This window comes from Bufo bufo, chromosome 2 (assembly GCF_905171765.1).
Source record: "Bufo bufo chromosome 2, aBufBuf1.1, whole genome shotgun sequence".
NCBI lineage: Eukaryota > Metazoa > Chordata > Amphibia > Anura > Bufonidae > Bufo > Bufo bufo.
Window position 1 is genome coordinate 739553871 of NC_053390.1, and position 22355 is coordinate 739576225.

At 47.7% G+C, this 22355-nt stretch overlaps 1 protein-coding gene across 3 annotated transcripts in view; it reads left to right on the forward strand.

Moving 5' to 3' along the window:
- Positions 1-1948: 1948 nt before the first annotated feature.
- Positions 1949-22355, forward strand: part of PDS5A (PDS5 cohesin associated factor A) — a 94202-nt gene continuing 73795 nt past the window's right edge. For 2 of the 3 annotated variants that reach the window (XM_040418957.1, XM_040418959.1), the window contains exons 1-2: positions 1949-2239; positions 2587-2737. In XM_040418957.1, coding sequence (XP_040274891.1) covers positions 2627-2737 — 111 coding nt within the window. In that variant the 5' untranslated portion in view covers positions 1949-2239; positions 2587-2626. Of the gene's footprint in view, positions 2240-2586; positions 2738-22355 lie in introns of those variants that run through there. The other variant, XM_040418958.1, reaches the window with a different exon arrangement.

A 22355-nucleotide genomic window follows, 5' to 3' on the forward strand; every position in this document is an offset into this window, starting at 1 on the left:
GAGTCGGGGATCTGCCATTTTCAGTGTCTTTTTCATAGTGATTGGTCTGATAATAAATTTGAGGCACTAAAAGAGAATACAATAATCTGATTTGAAATACATTTTCTCCATTAAACACCCAATGTAAGAGTTTTGTGCACTTGTTTCATGATCTTTGGTTTGGGTGGTCTTGCTTGGGGGTCAGGATCAATGTTGTATCACATAACAATAGAGCCAGATATGCAGTGGGTGCGTTTTTTAATCCTGTGCTGGAAAATAGACTTAGGTCTCATGCACACGACCATTTTTGTATCTGTTCCACATTTTTTGCGGATTACACATTGACCCATTTATTTCTATGGGTCAGCAAAAAAAAAAAAAGGACAGCACAAGGATGTCGTCGGTGCGCTGTCCGCATCCGTTCCAAAAATTACAGAACAAGAATAGTAATTTCTAGTAATGGGAGTGAGAAAGATGTGGATTGCAAAAAGAAGGGGTCCCGATTTTGCTGATCCGTGGTGTGCAGACGGCAATATGGACACGGTCGTGTGCAGGAGGCCTTAGAATGGAGCAGCAGCATGCATGGTTCTACAGCCACCCAAAGGAGCCACGCAGCGGGGTACCCTGCTGCACACAGCATGTGAGGAGCGTGAGTCGTGACCACAGAGGGGGCGGATCCTCTCGTTTCATCCTCGTTTTTTTTTATTTTTTTTAAAGCTGTTATTTTATTGAAAACCAGAAGTGGATCCAGCAGGAAGAAGCAGAATTCCTTCCTATATTTTCCCGTCCCTTTGAATTTACATGTGGCTTTGGGTAAAAAACTGCAGACGTTTTCCGAGAAACTTTATCTAACATGCTAATGCGGGGTTTCTATGAGGCTTAAAGGGGTTTCTCATCTCAGACAATGGGGGCATATCGCTAGGATATGCCCCCATTGTCTTATAGGTGCGGGTCCCACACCTATATCGAGAACGGAGCCCCGAAAGTGAAGGATGGCGCACTGCGCACTCCATTCATTTCTATGGGGCCGCCGAAAATAGTCGAGCGCTGGCTCGGCTATTACCATCTGCCCCATAGAAATGAATGGAAGCCTGGGCCGCGCGTGCGCGCTCCGATTCACTTCTATGGGAGAGGCGGGGATTAGCGCTTGGTGGTGGACGGACCCCGGGAAATCTGGGGTCCTCCAGCCACAGCGCTCCCCGCTCTGTTCTCGATATAGGTGCGGGTCCCAGCGGTGGCATATGCCCCCATTGTCTGTGATAGGAATACCCCTTTAAGCATCCAGCGACCAATGGCCGCCCAAATTTTCCAGGTAACAGAGACTCAGCCTTATGGCTCATGCATGCGACTGTGTCCGTATTGTGATACTTTCATGTGCGATCCACAAGAACAGGACATGTTCTATAATTTGTGGACCAGACATACAGATGTCGTCCGTGTGCAGTCTTTTAAAAAATGGATGGGTCTGTGTGCAATCGGCAAAAAACGCGGCTCAAACACGGATGAAAAATATGGCCGTGTGCACGAGACCCAGTACAGACAGAACTAGGGTCTCTGGGAAGAATACTTGGGGTGTTAAAAAGAATAAAAAAATTCCTCTCAGCTTGAGGCTTCAAAATGGCACTCCAGCTGTGGTAAAACTACGACTCCCAGCATGCTCCCTTCATTTCTATGGAGTTCTAAGTACAGCCAAGCAAGTGTGCATCTTGGTAGTCGTAGTTTTACCACGGCTGGAGGTTAGCCATCACAGGGTTATTGCATATATATTGTAGAAGTGGGCTGCTGGGCGTTGTAGTTCCACCTGTTGCTTATAGATTGTGAGTCCCCGGTGACAGCTCTGCGCTGAGCCCAGGGTCACTACTGAAGGTCAGAGGTCAGCACTGCTGGGGGAGGTCACAGGTCACAGCGCTCGCTCGGTTTCCCAGTTCGTCCCCGGGGTTTTGGCGCCAACCGCTAGAGGTCGCTGTGCGCCCGCGAGAGCCCAGGTGTCGGCAGTAGCAGCAGCGTGTATGAGGGAGTGTGGCGGCGGCGAGCCCGAGCTTGTGTGCGCCCTGACCGAGGCCGGCATTCCCGCCCAGGAGCCCCCGGTGCGGGGGTCACGTGTCCGCCCGCTGATTGGTGCCCAGTGATCCAGTGTGCGCGAGACAGGCCGCGAGGTGCACGCTGAGAGGCCTTCCCCCTCCACACTCCTCCTCTCAGAGAGCCGCCCCGACACACCGGGCGCCGGATACATGCGGGGGGAGCTCGCCCTCCTCTGGAGGTAAGACCGGGGAGCGGAGCCTGCTGCCTGTACGACGTGTCCGCTGCTGACAGGAGAGTCCCGTGTAAAGTGTGAGGCCGCATCCAGGCCTCGTCCTGTCCGGCAGAGTGCGGGAAACCTCTGCCGATTACTTTCCGGCCTTCCATTCAATCGTTACCGCGTGAAAGTAACTAGCGCTCCCCTCCGATCTCACCCCGGGGCTGCGCCCGTCCCAGCAGGGCCCCCCAGGGCCCCCTCGCCCGCCGGTGATGTGTTAGCAGCGGGCACGGGCTGACTGGGGCTTTTATCGGGCTGGTTTTGTTTCGTGCTCGGTACATGTAGGTGACGTTTTGTTTTCTGACCGATAGAGGCCGCTAGAGGACCGTGCGAGGAGAAGAGTCAGGTATAATGGAGTTCCCTACCCAGCAGAAGCCCTCCGATGGCAAAATCATCTACCCCCCGGGGGTGAAGGAGATCTCAGATAAGATCACCAACGATGAGGTGGTCAAACGTCTCAAGGTGAGTGCTGCTGAGGAGGTTGTGGTGCCCGGGGCCTAGTAAACCTTACCCCCATCTCCAGATGTTTGGACAGGGCTCCTTAGTTGGTCGACCTAAACATGTAAAGACCCTCTTAATTGTAAGGGGATTTAACATGTTGTGATGTAATTTGCAAATTAAGGAGTCGGGCCCTGTCCTCCGACCCACTAACTTCTGGAAGGGCTGATTCACACGACTATGCCCATGTGTCGGCCTCACCTCCTGGACAGACCACGCTGACTGCAGCATAGTGTGTTGTAAGAGGCAGGTGATGTCCTGACCTGATTGGAGGGGGTCTCCGGGCTTTTAATATTGATGACCTATGCTGAGGACGCGGCACCCCACTGATCAGCTGTATGAAGGGTGCACGTGCCATCTCCCTTTTCTATTCCTACTCACTGGTGCTATGTCTATAGCTACTTTCACACTTGTGTTTATATTTTCCGTTACTGAGATCCATCATAGGATCTCAGTACCGGAAAAAAAAACGCTTCCGCTTTGTCCCCGTTCATTGTCAATGGGGACAAAACGTAACGAAATGCTCCAAAATGCATTCCGTTGTGTTCTCATACCGGAGAGCAAACAGCAGCATGCTGCGGTTTTCTTTCCGTCATGAGATCTGGAGCAAGACGGATTCGTCATTACCCACAATGCAAGTCAATGGGGACGGATCCGTTTTCTCGAACACAATCTGATACAATAGAAAACGGATCCGTCCTCCACTGACTTTCAGTGGTGTTCATGACGAGCCGTCTTGTCTATGTTAAAGATAATACAACCGGATCCGTTCATAACGGATGCAGATGGTTATATGATCAGTAACGGAAAGTGTTTTTGCTGATCCCTGCCGGATCGGGCAAAAACGCCAGTGTTAAAGTAGCCTAAGGTGAGCAGGAAGAAAGAAGGGAGACTGCACAAACAGTGTGCGCGCCTGCCCTTCATACAGTTGATTGGCGGGGGTGTCGGACCCCTGCCGGTCTCATATCGGACCCCTGCCGGTCTCATATTGATGACCTGTACTGAGGATAGGTCATCAATATTAAAAGCTCAGAGAACCCCTTTAAAGTACATTAGACCCACAATTGGGCAGAAACACGTATATATTCATGTCGAGTCTGTGGAGACGCGGTCAGTCCCGGAGACGCAGCCGACGCATGGAGCATGTTTCCCAGACCGAGCACAGTCGTGTGAATTGGCATGTACATGGTGCGTTCATGTCACTGGATCTGCATATGGATTGCTACAAATTGCTAGGCTGCATCGGTGATTGCCGATCAGTGATATGCAGGTGACTGACGTGATGTGTACAGACTTTTCTACCGTTGCACCGATAGTCTGTATGTTCTTGGTGACCTGGCAGTCTCTCCTGTCTGATGTGAGCTCTGTTCCATTGGTTGGAAAAGTTGGAGTCTGCCTTCATCTACCTGTTTTGTGGTTGTGTCCTCCTTTTTAGAAGCCACCTACAAGAATTCTTGCTGCTGTCAGCCCTTTAAATAGTTTGTATTTTTATAAATCAATGGCTAGTATCTGCCATTTACTATATGATGGGTGGGAGTCTGACCTCCACCTGCAGGATGGGGTGGCGAATTGTCGCATTCGGAGTATTCCTGGGACGATCCCAACCAGCAGTTGTGCAGCAGCTCGCCTCATACACTTGAATGGGACCACAATGTAGTTTCCTACACAGCCCGTGTCTGGGTCACTACTGCACAGAGGAGCAGTGAGGGTTATGTAGCATTATCCCAGTGCTGTGGCCTCTGGTGGGGGTCCCAGAGTTTGGGTCCTCATCGGTGACTCACAGCAGGTGACCTGCAATTTTTGTATTGAATTTTCAAAGCAGACTCACATTATCGGATGTCTCATCCCTACTGTCCTTCAGTCCTGAGATTGATGTCTCATTGTTCTTAGATGTCCGGTTACTCTGTGTTCAGGGGCGTCTGTTATAAAGTTGCTGTGAGATTTACCTAAATAATATTGTCACAGCTTCCCTGTGGTCTCGGCTGTGGTACCAGAACAGGGTGTGTTTTTCAGAGTTGCACCCAATCTACTTTTTAAGACTTTGTAGCCGCCTTTTTCTTTTGTAGTCTTTGACCTCATTAACACCAATTGCATGTGTTGCAATACAGATATTCAGTGGCTCTATTCACGCGTCTGTATAATGTGCCTGCATCCGTTCCGCAAATTGCAGAACGGGTGCGGACCCAATTATTCTCTATAAGGACGGAATGGATGTGGAGAGCACACTATGTGCTATCCGCATTTCCGGAGCGCGGCTCCGGAAAAAATAGAACGTCATATTCTTGTCCGCAATTGCAGACAAGAATAGGCATTTCTATGGGGGTGCCGGCCAGGTGTATTGCGGATCTGCAATGCACTACGGACGTCTGAATGGAGCCTTAAGGGGGCGGTGTGCTAGTTGGAGATACATGGACATCCTGCTTGTTGGATGATCTGATCATAAAAAACACCTCACTGCTCATCCTATAAAGTGTATGTTGGTCTATGCTCAGCTGTAGATTAACCACTTTCCGTCCGTCCATAGACTATAAACGTCCGTGAGGTGGTTCTCTATTTCTGAATGGACGTTCCCGAATGTCCATTCAGAAACTGCAGCTGCACGCTAATCGTGCAGCTGCTGATCGGGTTGCCCGCTGTCAGTGACAGCAGGGCAACCCAGGGAGAAGTCAGTGACAGTGCCCAGGTGTCCCTGCCTTCTGGATCGCTGCATACACAGCGCTATGCGCTTCCTGTCCCGGCCCGGCGGTCATGTGATCGCCAGGACCGGAAAGTGCAGGAGCTGTGTGAGGTCTTTCAGAGACCTCGATCAGCCCTGCTCTGAGGCTGTACAGCGCTGTATTGCGCTGTACAGCCTCTCTGGGGGGTGCATTTCTCCTGTAACTGGGGCTACTATGTCAGCCCCAGTTACAGGAGAAATCAACAGTGGGGGAAAAAAAAAAAAATATATAAAAAATATAATAAAACAGACATTTGGTATTGCCGCGTCCGTGACGGTCCTCTCTATAAATATATCACATAATCGACTCAGTCCGATAAACACCATAAAAAATAAAATTACTGTCCAAAAAGGCGTATGTCCCACAAAATGGTACCAATAAAAGTCACCTCAACCCGAAAAAAAATTAGCCCCTACATAAGAAAATCTCTCAAAGAATAAAAAACTATAGCTCTCAGAACATGGACACATTAAAACCATAAATTTTTTTGTTTCAAAAATGCTGATGTGTAAAACTTAAATAAATAAGAAAAAGTATACATGTTAGGTATCGCCACGTCCGTAATAATCTGCACTATAAAAATGTCACTTGACCGAACCCCTCAGGTGAACGCTGTAAAAATAAATTAATAAAAACTGTGCTGAAACAACCAATTTTTTGGTCACCTTGCCCCATAAGTGTTATAATGAATGATCAAAAAATCATATGTACCCAAAAATAGTACCAATAAAACTGGCACCTTATCCCCTAGTTTCCAAAATGGGGTCACTTCTTGGGAGTTTCTACTGTAAGGGTGCATCAGGGGGCTTCAAATGGGACATGGCATCTAAAAACCATGTGGAGTTCCTTTTCTTCTGCGCCCTGCCGTGTGCCCATACAGCAGTTTACGACCACATGTGGGGTGTTTCTGTAAACCGCAGAATCTGGGTAATAAATATTGAGTTTTGTTTGGCAGTTAACCATAGACGTGTTAAAGAAAAAATTGGATTAAAATGGAAAATCTGCCAAAAAAGTGAAATTTAAAAATTTGATCTCCATTTTCTTTTAATTCTTGTAGAACGCTTAAAGGGTTAACAAAGTTTGTAAAATCGGTTTTAAGTAACTTGAGGGGTTTAGTTTCTACAATGGGGTCATTTATGGGGGTATCCACTATGTAAGCCCCACAAAGTGACTTCAGACCTGAACTGGTCCTTAAAAAGTGGGTTTTGGCAATTTTCTTAAATTTTGAAGAATTGCTTCTAAGCCTTCTAACGTCCTAAAAAAATAAAATTACATTTCCAAAATGATGCCAACATAAAGTAGACATATGGGGAATGTTAAGTAATAAATATTTTGAGGTATCACTTTCTGTTTTAAAAGCAGAGAAATTGAAATTTAGAAAATTGCTAATTTTTCAAATTTTTGGGTAAATTTGGGATTTGTTTCATAAATAAAGGTGAAATATATTGACTCAAATGTATGACTATCATGAAGTACAATGTGTCACGAGAAAACAATCTCTGAATGACTTGGATAAGTAAAGGCGTTCCAAAGTTATTACCACATAAAGTGAGATAGGTCAGATTTGCAAAATTAGGCCTGGTCAGGAAGGGGGCAAATGGCCCAGATGGGAAGTGGTTAACCACCGTCGGCGTGCACACAGGCTGTATCTTGTGGCACGTTAGGTCTCCTCCTTAGCGATATAACAGGTTGGTGGAGCGGACAGACCTTGCTGCAGCCGCTGAGGACTCGCATTACTTCCGTCTGGTGCATTTGCTCCTGAGGCAGTGAACGTTGTGTACGACGTGGATTGTGGCTTCATGTGGGACTTTGCTGCAGGATGACCTGATAATGGGCAGCGTCTCTTCACAGGTGCCTCTGGGTGCGTCCTCGAGATGAAGTGGTTGTCTGTGGAGCCGCTGAGAAAAAACATTTACTAGTCTCCTGCCGGCTGCTTATTTTCTTTTTTTTTTTTAACAAGTGCATTGTAAAAGTGCTCACCCCCATAGGGCTTATTGATTGATATGGATGTCAGAGTACGGCTCTGACTGGTAGGGCACGCATTAAATCTCTGTATGCTGATTTTGCAGTGTTTAATGCAATGTGAAGGCTATGACTGTGGCCATATGTTTTACAAGATGCCTGTTGCTGTAATTTACATTGGTGTTGATGGTCTATGCATGATCTGAGTCATCATGGTCATAATATGGGTTGTAGTTGAAGCAGTGCTTTTAGAGTCAGTCTTTAGAAATGTGTGGCCCCCTTATCCACCTCAGCCCCCAGGGCTTAAACACCCTGAAAGACCAGGCCACTTTTTACACTTCTGACCTACACTACTTTCACCGTTTATTGCTCGGTCATGCAACTTACCACCCAAATGAATTTTACCTCCTTTTCTTCTCACTAATAGAGCTTTCGTTTGGTGGTATTTCATTGCTGCTGACATTTTTACTTTTTTTGTTATTAATCGAAAATTAACGATTTTTTTGCAAAAAAATGACATTTTTCACTTTCAGTTGTAAAATTTTGCAAAAAAAACGAGATCCATATATAAATTTTGCTCTAAATTTATTGTTCTACATGTCTTTGATAAAAAAAAATGTTTGGGTAAAAAAAAAATGGTTTGGGTAAAAGTTATAGCGTTTACAAACTATGGTACAAAAATGTGAATTTCCGCTTTTTGAAGCAGCTCTGACTTTCTGAGCACCTGTCATGTTTCCTGAGGTTCTACAATGGCCAGACAGTACAAACACCCCACAAATGACCCCATTTTGGAAAGTAGACACCCTAAGGTATTCGCTGATGGGCATAGTGAGTTCATAGAACTTTTTATTTTTTGTCACAAGTTAGCGGAAAATGATGATTTTTTTTTTTTTTTTTTTCTTACAAAGTCTCATATTCCACTTACTTGTGACAAAAAATAAAAACTTCCATGAACTCACTATGCCCATCAGCGAATACCTTTGGATGTCTTCTTTCCAAAATGGGGTCATTTGTGGGGTAGTTATACTGCCCTGGCATTCTAGGGGCCCAAATGTGTGGTAAGGAGTTTGAAATCAAATTCTGTAAAAAATGGCTGGTGAAATCCGAAAGGTGCTCTTTGGAATATGGGCCCCTTTGCCCACCTAGGCTGCAAAAAAGTGTCACACATGTGGTATCTCCGTATTCAGGAGAAGTTGGGGAATGTGTTTTGGGGTGTCATTTTACATATACCCATGCTGGGTGAGAGAAATATCTTGGCAAAAGACAACTTTGTATAAAAAAAATGGTAAAAGTTGTCTTTTGCCAAGATATTTATCTCACCCAGCATGGGTATATGTAAAATGACACCCCAAAACACATTCCCCAACTTCTCCTGAATACGGAGATACCAGATGTGTGACACTTTTTTGCAGCCTAGGTGGGCAAAGGGGCCCATATTCCAAAGAGCACCTTTCGGATTTCACTGGTCATTTTTTACAGAATTTGATTTCAAACTCCTTACCACACATTTGGGCCCCTAGAATGCCAGGGCAGTATAACTACCCCACAAGTGACCCCATTTTGGAAAGAAGACACCCCAAGGTATTCGCTGATGGGCATAGTGAGTTCATGGAAGTTTTTATTTTTTGTCACAAGTTAGTGGAATATGAGACTTTGTAAGAAAAAAAAAAAAAATCATCATTTTTCCACTAACTTGTGACAAAAAATTCTAGGAACTCGCCATGCCCCTCACGGAATACCTTGGGGTGTCTTCTTTCCAAAATGGGGTCACTTTTGGGGTAGTTATACTGCCCTGGCATTCTAGGGGCCCAAATGTGTGGTAAGGAGTTTGAAATCAAATTCTGTAAAAAATGACCAGTGAAATCCGAAAGGTGCTCTTTGGAATATGGGCCCCTTTGCCCACCTAGGCTGCAAAAAAGTGTCACACATCTGGTATCGCCGTATTCAGGAGAAGTTGGGGAATGTGTTTTGGGGTGTCATTTTCATATACCCATGCTGGGTGAGAGAAATATCTTGGCAAAAGACAACGTTTCCCATTTTTTTATACAAAGTTGGCATTTGACCAAGATATTTCTCTCACCCAGCATGGGTATATGTAAAATGACACCCCAAAACACATTACCCAACTTCTCCTGAGTACGGAGATACCACATGTGTGACACTTTTTTGCAGCCTAGGTGGGCAAAGGTGCCCAAATTCCTTTTAGGAGGGCATTTTTAGACATTTGGATACCAGACTTCTTCTCACGCTTTGGGGCCCCTAGAATGCCAGGGCAGTATAAATACCCCACATGTGACCCCATTTTGGAAAGAAGACACCCCAAGGTATTCAATGAGGGGCATGGCGAGTTCATAGAATTTTTTTTTTTTTTGGCACAAGTTAGCGGAAATTGATATATTTTTTTTTTTTTTCTCACAAAGTCTCCCTTTCCGCTAACTTGGGACAAAAATTTCAATCTTTCATGGACTCAATATGCCCCTCACGGAATACCTGGGGGTGTCTTCTTTCCGAAATGGGGTCACATGTGGGGTTTTTATACTGCCCTGGCATTCTAGGGGCCCTAAAGCGTGAGAAGAAGTCTGGAATATAAATGTCTAAAAAATTTTACGCATTTGGATTCCGTGAGGGGTATGGTGAGTTCATGTGAGATTTTATTTTTTGACACAAGTTAGTGGAATATGAGACTTTGTAAGAAAAAAAAAAAATAATTCCGCTAACTTGGGCCAAAAAAATGTCTGAATGGAGCCTTACAGAGGGGTGATCAATGACAGGGGGGTGATCAATGACAGGGGGGTGATCAATGACAGGGGGGTGATCAATGACAGGGGGGGTGATCAGAGAGTCTATATGGGGTGATCACCCCCCTGTCATTGATCACCCCCCTGTAAGGCTCCATTCAGATGTCCGTATGTGTTTTGCGGATCCGATCCATCTATCAGTGGATCCGTAAAAATCATGCGGACATCTGAATGGAGCTTTACAGGGGGTTGATCAATGACAGGGGGGTGATCAGGGAGTCTATATGGGGTGATCAGGGAGTCTATATGGGGTGATCAGGGAGTCTATATGGGGTGATCAGGGAGTCTATATGGGGTGATCAGGGAGTCTATATGGGGTGATCAGGGAGTCTATATGGGGTGATCAGGGAGTCTATATGGGGTGATCAGGGAGTCTATATGGGGTGATCAGGGGTGAATAAGGGGTTAATAAGTGACAGGGGAGGGGGTGTAGTGTAGTGGTGCTTGGTGCAACATATTACTGAGCTACCTGTGTCCTCTGGTGGTCGATCCAAACAAAGGGGACCACCAGAGGACCAGGTAGCAGGTATATTAGACGCTGTTATCAAAACAGCGTCTAATATACCTGTTAGGGGTTAAAAAAAACACATCTCCAGCCTGCCAGCGAACGATCGCCGCTGGCAGGCTGGAGATCCACTCTCTTACCTTCCGTTCCTGTGAGCGCGCGCGCCTGTGTGTGCGCGTTCACAGGAAATCTCGCGTCTCGCGAGTTGACGCGTATATGCGTGATTGTGCGCAGCGCTGCCACCTCCGGAACGCGAATCTGCGTTAGGCGGTCCGGAGGTGGTTAAAGGGATTCTGTTATCAGAAATGAGCCCTATAAGCTAAACATATGGCGATGTCCCTTGTAAAACACTGAAGAGGTTTATATCACCTGTCAATCCCTTTAAAATGTGTCCAAGGGGACGTCTCCTGGTGAAAGGTGCCCGGCTGCAGCCATGTCGTTTAGGTGCCCAGCGCCGCCTTCTAAGCTGAAATCGCCGCCCTCCCTTTCATGCGATCCGCCTACCTCACGTCATCACTGCCTCTCTAACCACCGCTTGCTTCATCCAGATCCCGCGAGCTTTGAACCAGGCTGTAGGAGGTTGGATGGCTGGGATGGGCTGTAATAGGGCAGTCAGTGGAGGTTCGAGCGAAGTGCGCCGGCCGGCGCATGTGCACTTCGCTATATGAGGCCGCTGCCAGTAGTCTGCATGGGCGCATCAGGATATACCTAGTGCGCACGCGCGGGATCTGGATGAAGCGAGCGGTGGTTAGAGAGGCAGTGATGACCTGAGGTAGGCGGATCGTATGAAAGGGAGGGCGGCAATTTCAGCTCAGAAGGCGGCGCTGAGCACCTAAACGACATGGGTGCAGCCGGGCACCTTTCACCATGAGACGTCCCCTTGGACACATTTTTAAGTGATTGACAGGTGATATAAACCGCTTTTTTATGAAAATAGAGCCACAGGGGCATTTGATAAACTCACTTTAGGATTCAGTGTTTTACAAGGGACATCGCCATATGTTTAGCTTATAGGGCTCATTTCTGATGACAGAATCCCTTTAAACATGGTGCCACACCAACATTGCAGTATTCCTTCTTGAATGGAAGTCAGTGAATTCTGAGTGATCACAAAGACAAATGGCGCATTTCCACCTCAGATTATCGGGTATCGCATTGCTGTGAATGTGAACACTCGTTCCTGATAATCTGCTCGTTTAAATGTGCTTCCGATAACCCAACGAACGAGCAAAATGCTTGTTCATCAGGTGAAATGATCTGTCATGCAGCACATTAAGGCCGCCTGCACGCATTGCTCATTACTATCTCTTTTTAAGCACAGAAACTCGTGCAAAAAACCAGAGCGTAATACAGTACCAGCAAAGTATGAGATTAGACAAGGCCTACTTAATGTTAAGGACTTTCACACTGGCGTTTTGGGTTCAGTTTGTGAGATCCGTTGAGGGCTCTCACAAGCGGTCCAAAACGGATCAGTTTTGCCCTAATGCATTCTGAATGGATAAGGATCCGCTCAGAATGCATCAGTTTGCCTCCGTTCCGCCTCCGTTCCGCCTCCATTCCGCTCTGGAGGCGGACATCAAAACTCTGCAAGCAGCGTTTTGGTGTCCTCCTGACGATGCGTAGGCATACGGATCCGTCCTGACACACAATGTAAGTCTATGGGGACGGATCCGTTTTCACTGACACACTATGGCACAATAGAAAACGGATCCGTCCCCTATTGACTTTCAATGGTTTTCATGACGGATCCGTCTTGGCTATGTTACAGATAATACAAACAGATCCGTTCTGAACAGATGCATGCGGTTGTATTATCTGAACGGAAGCGTTTGTGCAGATCCGTGACTGATCCTTTTTCACATCTGTGGTGGAGGCTGGGTTCGGGACCTTTGTCGCAGATTCTGTCCGGATAAAAAAGCCTTGTATGCAGAAATTTTTGTCTGGTAAAAAGGATCATGAATGGGCTCCATCATAGTAATGGAGTCTGCTTGGCTCTGTTACTGTCAGTTATGTGCCCAATCCAGCACTTCTGTTATGGGCTCATGCACATGACCGTTGTCGGCCGGAGCCCCTATTGCGCCCGCACACATTGGGTATATACGGGCACTGGCCATTTGTGCACTGCATCAAGTGAATGGGTCTGGGCAGTGCGGAACGGAGGCACGGAACTCTGTGGGTTTTCTGTACGTGTCTCCGCACAAAAACAAACAAAACAAAAAAAAGGACCCAATTCAAGTGAATGGGCTTTGCGTCCGAATATGGTGGCCCTACGGTCGGCCAGCACACATTCGTGTGCATTATTCCTATTTTTGTTCTGCTCATCTAACGGAGCAGAGCAGCAGAAATAAATAGCAGTGGTGTGAACGTGCCATCTCGTCAGTTTCTCCAACATACAGTCCCATGTAAATATCCACCCCCTTCCATCAGCTTCTCCAACATACAGTCCCATGTAGGGTTGGGAGATATACCGGTCTTGGGGATATACCGCGGTATTAGTAAACGTCTATATGGCAATATCGCGGTTTCCTAAAAACCGCTGTATTTTGTGACTTCATAGAAGCAGTCATGTGCGCTGACCGCTTCAAAATCTGCGTCCGTGGCTGCCCACCCCTGAATGTTTGCATACCACCAGTACAACTACTGCCCCCCGGCTCCTCCTTGCTCCCATAATGAAGTCTCCGCTCACCAACATCTGACATCGGAATCGGATGATGAGCGAGGTCACCGAGCAGCACAGGACAAGAGCGAGTGGCAGGAAAGCCTCTCAAGTTACTCCAAGTCCGACCCCCACAGAGTTCACAACTTCACCTGCGAGTGGCGAGAGAGAGAGACCCTAATATATATTACAGCCGCCCTGACCCGAGTGAATAAAGGTGTAATGTCTGCCTATAATGGTGACCATGTATGTCTTCTACTGCGGCCCTGTCTGACTCTGGCCTACTCCTTCCTGCAAGCTGCACTGCACTACTGCACCTTGAAATAGCAGGCATTAGGTAAGGAGTCATCATGAGTCCCTCCGCACTCCCCCATACATGACGTGACCAACAAGAAGACATTACTGTATGGTGGGCACAAGACATTGTTTTATTGGTGGCCAACATATGTCAGTATAATGTCACCTTGTGGCTGCCCCCATACAGTATAGAACGTCTCCTTGTGGCTGCCCCCATACAGTATAGAACGTCTCCTTGTGGCTGCCCCCATACAGTATAGAACGTCTCCTTGTGGCTGCCCCCATACAGTATAGAACGTCTCCTTGTGGCTGAGCCCATACAGTATAGAACGTCTCCTTGTGGCTGAGCCCATACAGTATAGAACGTCTCCTTGTGGCTGAGCCCATACAGTATAGAACGTCTCCTTGTGGCTGAGCCCATACAGTATAGAACGTCTCCTTGTGGCTGAGCCCATACAGTATAGAACGTCTCCTTGTGGCTGAGCCCATACAGTATAGAACGTCTCCTTGTGGCTGAGCCCATACAGTATAGAACGTCTCCCCGTGGCTGAGCCCATGCAGTATAGAACGTCTCCCCGTGGCTGAGCCCATGCAGTATAGAACGTCTCCCCGTGGCTGAGCCCATGCAGTATAGAACGTCTCCTTGTGGCTGAGCCCATACAGTATAGAACGTCTCCTTGTGGCTGAGCCCATACAGTATAGAACGTCTCCTTGTGGCTGAGCCCATACAGTATAGAACGTCTCCTTGTGGCTGAGCCCATACAGTATAGAACGTCTCCTTGTGGCTGAGCCCATGCAGTATAGAACGTCTCCCCGTGGCTGAGCCCATGCAGTATAGAACGTCTCCCCGTGGCTGAGCCCATGCAGTATAGAACGTCTCCCCGTGGCTGAGCCCATGCAGTATAGAACGTCTCCCCGTGGCTGAGCCCATACAGTATAGAACGTCTCCCCGTGGCTGAGCCCATACAGTATAGAACGTCTCCCCGTGGCTGAGCCCATACAGTATAGAACGTCTCCCCGTGGCTGAGCCCATACAGTATAGAACGTCTCCCCGTGGCTGAGCCCATACAGTATAGAACGTCTCCCCGTGGCTGAGCCCATACAGTATAGAACGTCTCCCCGTGGCTGAGCCCATACAGTATAGAACGTCTCCCCGTGGCTGAGCCCATACAGTATAGAACGTCTCCCCGTGGCTGAGCCCATACAGTATAGAACGTCTCCCCGTGGCTGAGCCCATACAGTATAGAACGTCTCCCCGTGGCTGAGCCCATACAGTATAGAACGTCTCCCCGTGGCTGAGCCCATACAGTATAGAACGTCTCCCCGTGGCTGAGCCCATACAGTATAGAACGTCTCCCCGTGGCTGAGCCCATACAGTATAGAACGTCTCCCCGTGGCTGAGCCCATACAGTATAGAACGTCTCCCCGTGGCTGAGCCCATACAGTATAGAACGTCTCCCCGTGGCTGAGCCCATACAGTATAGAACGTCTCCCCGTGGCTGAGCCCATACAGTATAGAACGTCTCCCCGTGGCTGAGCCCATACAGTATAGAACGTCTCCCCGTGGCTGAGCCCATACAGTATAGAACGTCTCCCCGTGGCTGAGCCCATACAGTATAGAACGTCTCCCCGTGGCTGAGCCCATACAGTATAGAACGTCTCCCCGTGGCTGAGCCCATACAGTATAGAACGTCTCCCCGTGGCTGAGCCCATACAGTATAGAACGTCTCCCCGTGGCTGAGCCCATACAGTATAGAACGTCTCCCCGTGGCTGAGCCCATACAGTATAGAACGTCTCCCCGTGGCTGAGCCCATACAGTATAGAACGTCTCCCCGTGGCTGAGCCCATACAGTATAGAACGTCTCCCCGTGGCTGAGCCCATACAGTATAGAACGTCTCCCCGTGGCTGAGCCCATACAGTATAGAACGTCTCCCCGTGGCTGAGCCCATACAGTATAGAACGTCTCCCCGTGGCTGAGCCCATACAGTATAGAACGTCTCCCCGTGGCTGAGCCCATACAGTATAGAACGTCTCCCCGTGGCTGAGCCCATACAGTATAGAACGTCTCCCCGTGGCTGAGCCCATACAGTATAGAACGTCTCCCCGTGGCTGAGCCCATACAGTATAGAACGTCTCCCCGTGGCTGAGCCCATACAGTATAGAACGTCTCCCCGTGGAGGAGACTGGAGTGAAAGCACAGCAGGATATTATAGCCAATTGATAAGTACAGGTAAGATCCACTATACTGGACGTCATCACTTGGCTACTATAGTCTGCTGTGCATTCACTCCAGGCTGGCCGCACGCTTTAGTAATACTCCAATTATTTTACAGCGCAGTAACATGGTGTGTTTTAGAGCAAAATTGTGCAGTTTTGTCAGGTGGATATGCTAAACAAACCTGTGCTCAGAACTCCCGTAGAAAACCCTGAGCATGGGTAAAAAAAAATATATATATATATATGTATGTATGTAGCGTTCAGTGGGGGGAAAAGGTCACAAAACAAATGCAGGGGTGACAAAAATGTTATGCAAGAAACCTCATTATGTGAATTGTCATATGTAGAGCTGGATATGGGCCGTCAGGCTCCCGATTGGCTACCCACCAGGTTGTTTAGCTGGCAGCATGAGGCCTCATGCTCAAGAACTTGGGCTACTTTCACACTGGCGTTTTTGCTTTCTGTTTGAGAGATCCGTTCAGGGCTCTCACAAGCGGTCCAAAACGGATCAGTTTGCCTCCGTTCAGTCTCCATTCTGCTCTAGAGACAGACACCAGGCCCCCGGTCCAACATTTAAAAAGTAACTACACTTTTTTGACACTTGATATGTCATAGGCACATATCTAAAGTGTTGATCATCGAGGGTCCCAGCGTTGAGACCCCCACTGATCTCTAGAACGAGCAGTCTGATTTGCTCAGCCGAGCGCTGCCTCTCCTCACTGCTGAGTGCCGTAGTGAAGACTGTCCCAGAGACTTTCTGTTGAGATCAGAGGTTGCACTACATTTTATTTTATTTTTTTCCAGGAGTAAAAATACTCCTCTTAACATTTTTGAGGAGTATGAAAGTTGTAGTAATTAACATATATTACGTAGGCCTGCATAATGTTAAGAGGTTGCTATTCATGCAGGAAAACCATTGCTAGTCTACTCCATAACTGTATTCCATGCAAAAGTAGCCAATTTTACTTTTGCATGGAATACAGTTATGGAGTAGACTAGCAATGGTTTTGCTGCATGAATAGCAACCTCTTAAGCATTGATACTTAATATTTTTCTTATTCAAGGTTTTTATTGAGTTTTTCAAATAAGTAGATGAAATACATAAAAAGACAACATATTACAATGTCATACAATGCCATGTACAGCATAGAGCAGTCTCCAAAGGTAGGAGGCAGTAAGGTGTAATTTCCCATACGGAAGGGCATTAAGAACATGTGCCAATATATGAGTAAGAGGAGTATATTGTTCAAGTGGGACAGAGAAGGCTATAGGGGTCTAACCCTAGTAAGACAAATACACAACAGGAGAGGGGAACACTTAACCATAGACCAAGGACAGGAAAGGAAGGAACAGGGAACTACTTCCTTCTCCCCTTGTGCTGCTGAGCGAACACCTGCGGTGAGGCAAGGAATTATTGGCTCCCATGCCCCGCCGCAATATTCAGCAACAGCGCGGCAGCCCTGTCGCAAATGGCGACAAGGCTAAAAAGTCTTGACGCCATCTGCAAATTTTAAGGCGCATTGGCATTTTGGTCGCCATCTGGAGCGCTGGCAGTGCCGCCATAACGGAGCCATACCCAGTGCCGCCATAATCGAGCGTTACCCGATCACTTTCCCAGACACTTCTCCTGCCTGTGCTGGGTCTGTGCCACCGCTTTCTTGCTAAACATGCTGGCGTATAACAGCCAGAAGGGCCCTCACAAGTGCCTGCCCGGCTGGCCGTCCGCACCTGTACTTTGCCACATTTAAAGCGCTGCTGAACACTACGAGAGAGGCTGCTTACCCAGCCCCGCAACTTCAACTCTCTCACACATATGAGGCCCCCCCTCCACAATGGCGTCAGAAAGGTGTGGCATCAAATAGTATCACGCTGCAAGTGACCAATCAGCAGCCTTCCTCCATCATAACAAAGCTCTCTACTCGCGGATTTCTGTGAGTATGGAGCTTTTTAGGCTACTTTCACACCTGCGTTCGGGTGTCCGCTTGTGAGCTCCGTTTGAAGGGGCTCACAAGCGGCCCCGAACGCATCCGTACTGCCCCAATGCATTCTGAGTGGATGCGGATCCGCTCAGAATGCATCAGTCTGGCAGCGTTCAGCCTCCGCTCAGCAGGCGGACACCTGAACGCTGCTTGCAGCGTTCGGGTGTCCGCCTGGCCGTGCGGAGGCAAGCGGATCCGTCCAGACTTACAATGTAAGTCAATGGGGACGGATCCGTTTGAAGATGACACAGTATGGCTCAATTTTCAAACGGATCCGTCCCCATTGGCTTTCAATGTAAAGTCTGGACGGATCCGTCTGAAGCTACTTTCACACTTTTCTACAATATAATGCAGACGGATCCGTTCTGAACGGATACAAACGTCTGCATTATATGAGCGGATCCGTCTGGGCAGACATCAGACGGACCCGCTCTGAACGGTAGTGTGAAAGTAGCCTTAATAAGACGCTTTGGGGGCCAGCAAGTATTTCTGTGCTACCCTCGCCGGTGACGTTGCGCAGGGAAAGCTTGAGACTTATTAGTACTCCGCAGACGTAATGGAGCCTGTACAGGTGTTACTGTGACCTCTGAGACCGTCTTCAGTATCGCACTCAGCAGTGAGGAGAAGCAGGGCTATCATTAGAGGTCAGCGGGGAGCTCAGAGCTGGGACCCCAGCTAAAACCCACTACAGACCCCACAGAAGTCTACTGCTTACCCCATCAGGTGCCGCTGCAGGACTATTCCTCCTAACTTCAGAGCGGTGTGCTGAATGGTCCGGCAGTCAAAAATGCTTTGTCTTGTGGATTTGTGACTTTTCTACACAAGAGGTGTAATAGGAATTATGAATTTCCCCCAAAGTACTTTACCCATACAGTGACTGCCATAACGGGAGTATCAATGTGTGTTACGCTTTTCCCTGTGGGTGGTTTGGGTGGACTGCCAGAACCACCTCGTGTCCTGCAGCAGGGGGCAGCTGGCGGGAGTAATAGCTCCCGGGCCATTGCTGTAACCAGAGCGTAGGGGGGAGCGGTGCGCTCTGCTCGAGGACACCGGAGAACATGGTGGCAGGGGAGCTGAAGTGGATTCTACAGCCCGGACACCCAGTTTGATGTACGGGGTGCGGCATGTAGTGAATGCAGGCAGGATATTATAGCCAAGTGGTAAAGTACAGAGGAGATCCGCCATATTGGACTGGACTTTATCACTTGACTATTACAGCTTCCTGTGCATTCACTCCAGACCCCTCCCAGGGTCTTATTAACCCTATGCTGGAGGGGGGCTGTGATTATTTACATGGGACTGTATGTTGGAGGGGCTGACGGGAGGGAAGAGATGTTAGTTACATGGGACTAAATGTTGAAGTTGACAGGTGGGGAGAGGTTATTTACATGGGACTGTATGTTGGAGGGGCTGACAGGAGGGAAGAGATGTTAGTTACATAGGACTATATGTTGAAGTTGACAGGTGGGGAGAGGTTATTTACATGGGACTGTATGCTGGAGGGGGGGGGGGGGCATTTTATAGTCTTGGATAACCCCTTTAAACGGAAATCTACAATGGCTCTGATCTGCCGTAGACTCCTGGCTTCATTTGCGCCAGAAGACTTGTGTACATGACAATAAATTTGCCTCGGCTGTTGAACCCTTTCCCGCACTTGCCATGCCCGTTTTTGGAAAAGCGACGAGGGCAGCGTAAAAAAGGGCACACAGTTCGGAACTTTTTAAAGCAACTTTTCTGGCACAAGAGAGATGAGTCATGCCCGTGTGTGTCCACTGGGTGTTAGAATTCTTCAGGCTTTGTCAGTGACACGTCTGTAAAAAAAAAGAAGGGGTACGTGTTACATACATGAAGGATCCGTTGTTGGTCCATGTGTCTTTCTTTATCCTCCGTAATTCACGGAAGTTGCTCAGCTCAAATTTAATTTCCAAACAAATCTACTATCAGTCTTCAGTGAAAAATGGACGCGCCACGGATGTCATCTGTGTTGTCAGTGGTTTTCACGGACCTATAGACTTTAATGGGTATGCTTGGTCCCCATCACGGATGAAAGTAGTGCATGTTTCCGTGAAATGTGAACAGACACATTTAAATCAATGGGTACGTGTGCTGTCTGAGGAAAATGCGGACAGCACATGTCAGTGAAAAAACAGAAATTTGGACGAGGCCTAAGTAGTCTTCACTGCAGGCGCACAGACTGCCAGAGGCAGCGTGGGGGGAGGGGTGGGAACAAAGATTGGCATAAAACTTTGTAAATGACCCCCTTGGATCACAAATCTATATTCTCGATCTATTGTTTCTCAGCATGATTAACATAATACATATGTATACCTCCCCATAATCTAAACTGTATATGACACCATTTGTATATGTTTTGATCAAAATGCATAAGCCCACTCACCATGTCAAGGTTGCCTCTTTCCAGTGGGTACCTACTCTAATATTGTTGTGACCACCGCTGCTGAAACACTGCACCCCTGCTGTCAGACTAAGCCCCCTTGGCACTGTGCCCTACCAGCGCACAGGCAAAGCGCCAAAGCAGCCGCATCACTTAACAAATGTCAAAAGCTCATCCTTCCACATACACTTAGGTTCCCTTTAATAAGCTCCCACTTGGTCTATCACGTTGAGCATGGTGTCTTTGCTGCTGGCAGTGTGTTCTAGAGCAGGAGGGAAAAGATTCAGGAAAACTTGTACATTTAAATTTCTGCTCATTCTGGGCTGTGAAGTCCAGGAGGCGGTCCTATCAGTGATTGACAGCTCTCTGTATACACAGTCATAGAGGGCAGGCTGTCAGTCACTGATTGAAGTCCAGGAGGCGGTCCTATCAGTGACCGACAGCCTGCCCTCTATGTCTGTGTATACACAGATAGCTGTCAATCACTGATAGGACCGCCTCCTAGAACCTGCCCTCTATGACTGTACAAGACTGATCCGCACCAAACGCAGGTGTGAAGGTAGCCTAAGCTTGTTTCCACATGTAAATGTTGGTAAATTTGTTGGGGCCGATAGGTGGCACACCACCACCGCTCCCTCTACACGCCTTGGTGCGTAATGCGACACAAAATGGCACCTGTGACAAAATATGTTTTGCATGGTCATTTAAAGGCCCCTTTCACACAAGCGAGTTTTCCGCGCGTGTGCAATGCGTGACGTGACTGAATCCTGACCCATTCATTTCAATGGGTCTGTGTATATGAGCGGGTTTTTTTTTTTTCACGCATCTGTTCTGCATTGTGTGAAAAACGCAGCATGTTCTATATTCTGCGATTTTCACGCAGCCCTGGCCCCATAGGTAGCTCTGATCTCGTCTTTCGTAGCCTGGAGCGCAGTGTATATTCCAGCCCCTGCGGGGGGTGCCAGGTGCTGCTCCTGTGGTTTTGATGAATGAGACCTACCAGTGTCAGGTGTTTGTGCCTGTTCTGCCCATTTAAATTACATTTCAGTGGGGCTCAGTAGAGCGGCCTGTTTCTCCTCGGCCAGTCATGTGGGCTTGCTTGTGTATTTCGGATCTTTTTTTCTACAAAAACCCATTAGATGAACCTTTTTTTTGCAGAAGGGTGGCCTGTGACCTCCGAGGCGTCTTCTCTACGTGACGGCAGCTGCATGTCATGGATCCGGCCTGGTGCTGTGTATCCAGGAGGTTGTGGAGGCCTGTACTATTCATCCATTTCACAGTCCAGTTATTTGCACATTTCCCCATGGTGCTGGTTTCCTCTGGCTGCAGAAGCAGTGTCACCCTGCCTGTAATCGAGCTCTGCCGTGGAGGAGGGGAGACCAGACCTCCTTTATTACAGGGGAATTGCTGGTCTACGTAATGACTTCTTGCATAGCTCTTCTTGAACATGTGGACCTCAATTACCACTACTTTCATTTATTTTACACTCCTCATTGGTAATTTGGACATAATCAACATTGTAAACCGATACAATACCCACGTGAGGAGCTGGGTAAATGACATGTGTACGTGTCATTGGAATCAGAGGTCGCACTACATTTTTTCCAGAAGAGTAAAAATACTCCTCTTAACAATTTTGAGGAGTATTTTTAGCTGAAGAGGAGTGCAAATTGTGCGGTAATTCACATATATAATGCATAGGCCCACATAACGTTATGAGGCTGATATTTCTGCAGGGAAACCATTGCTAGTCTGCCATGCAGAAAAAAATGTAGACAATCTTACATTTATCCAACATCATACACTAAACATAAGACCACAGCTGGCCTGCCCTGCGCCCACCACATACACAGGTCTGCTACATGTCCATTACACAGATAAAACTACTATGTGCACATTACACACACAAAACTGTACAATAGACTGGTTGCACTGACACAGCTCTGTTTTAGGCCTCATGCACAGGACCGTTGGTTTGGTCCGCATCCGAGCCGCAGTTTTTGCGGCTTGGATGCGGGCCTATTCACTTCAATGGGGCCGCAAAAGATGCGGAC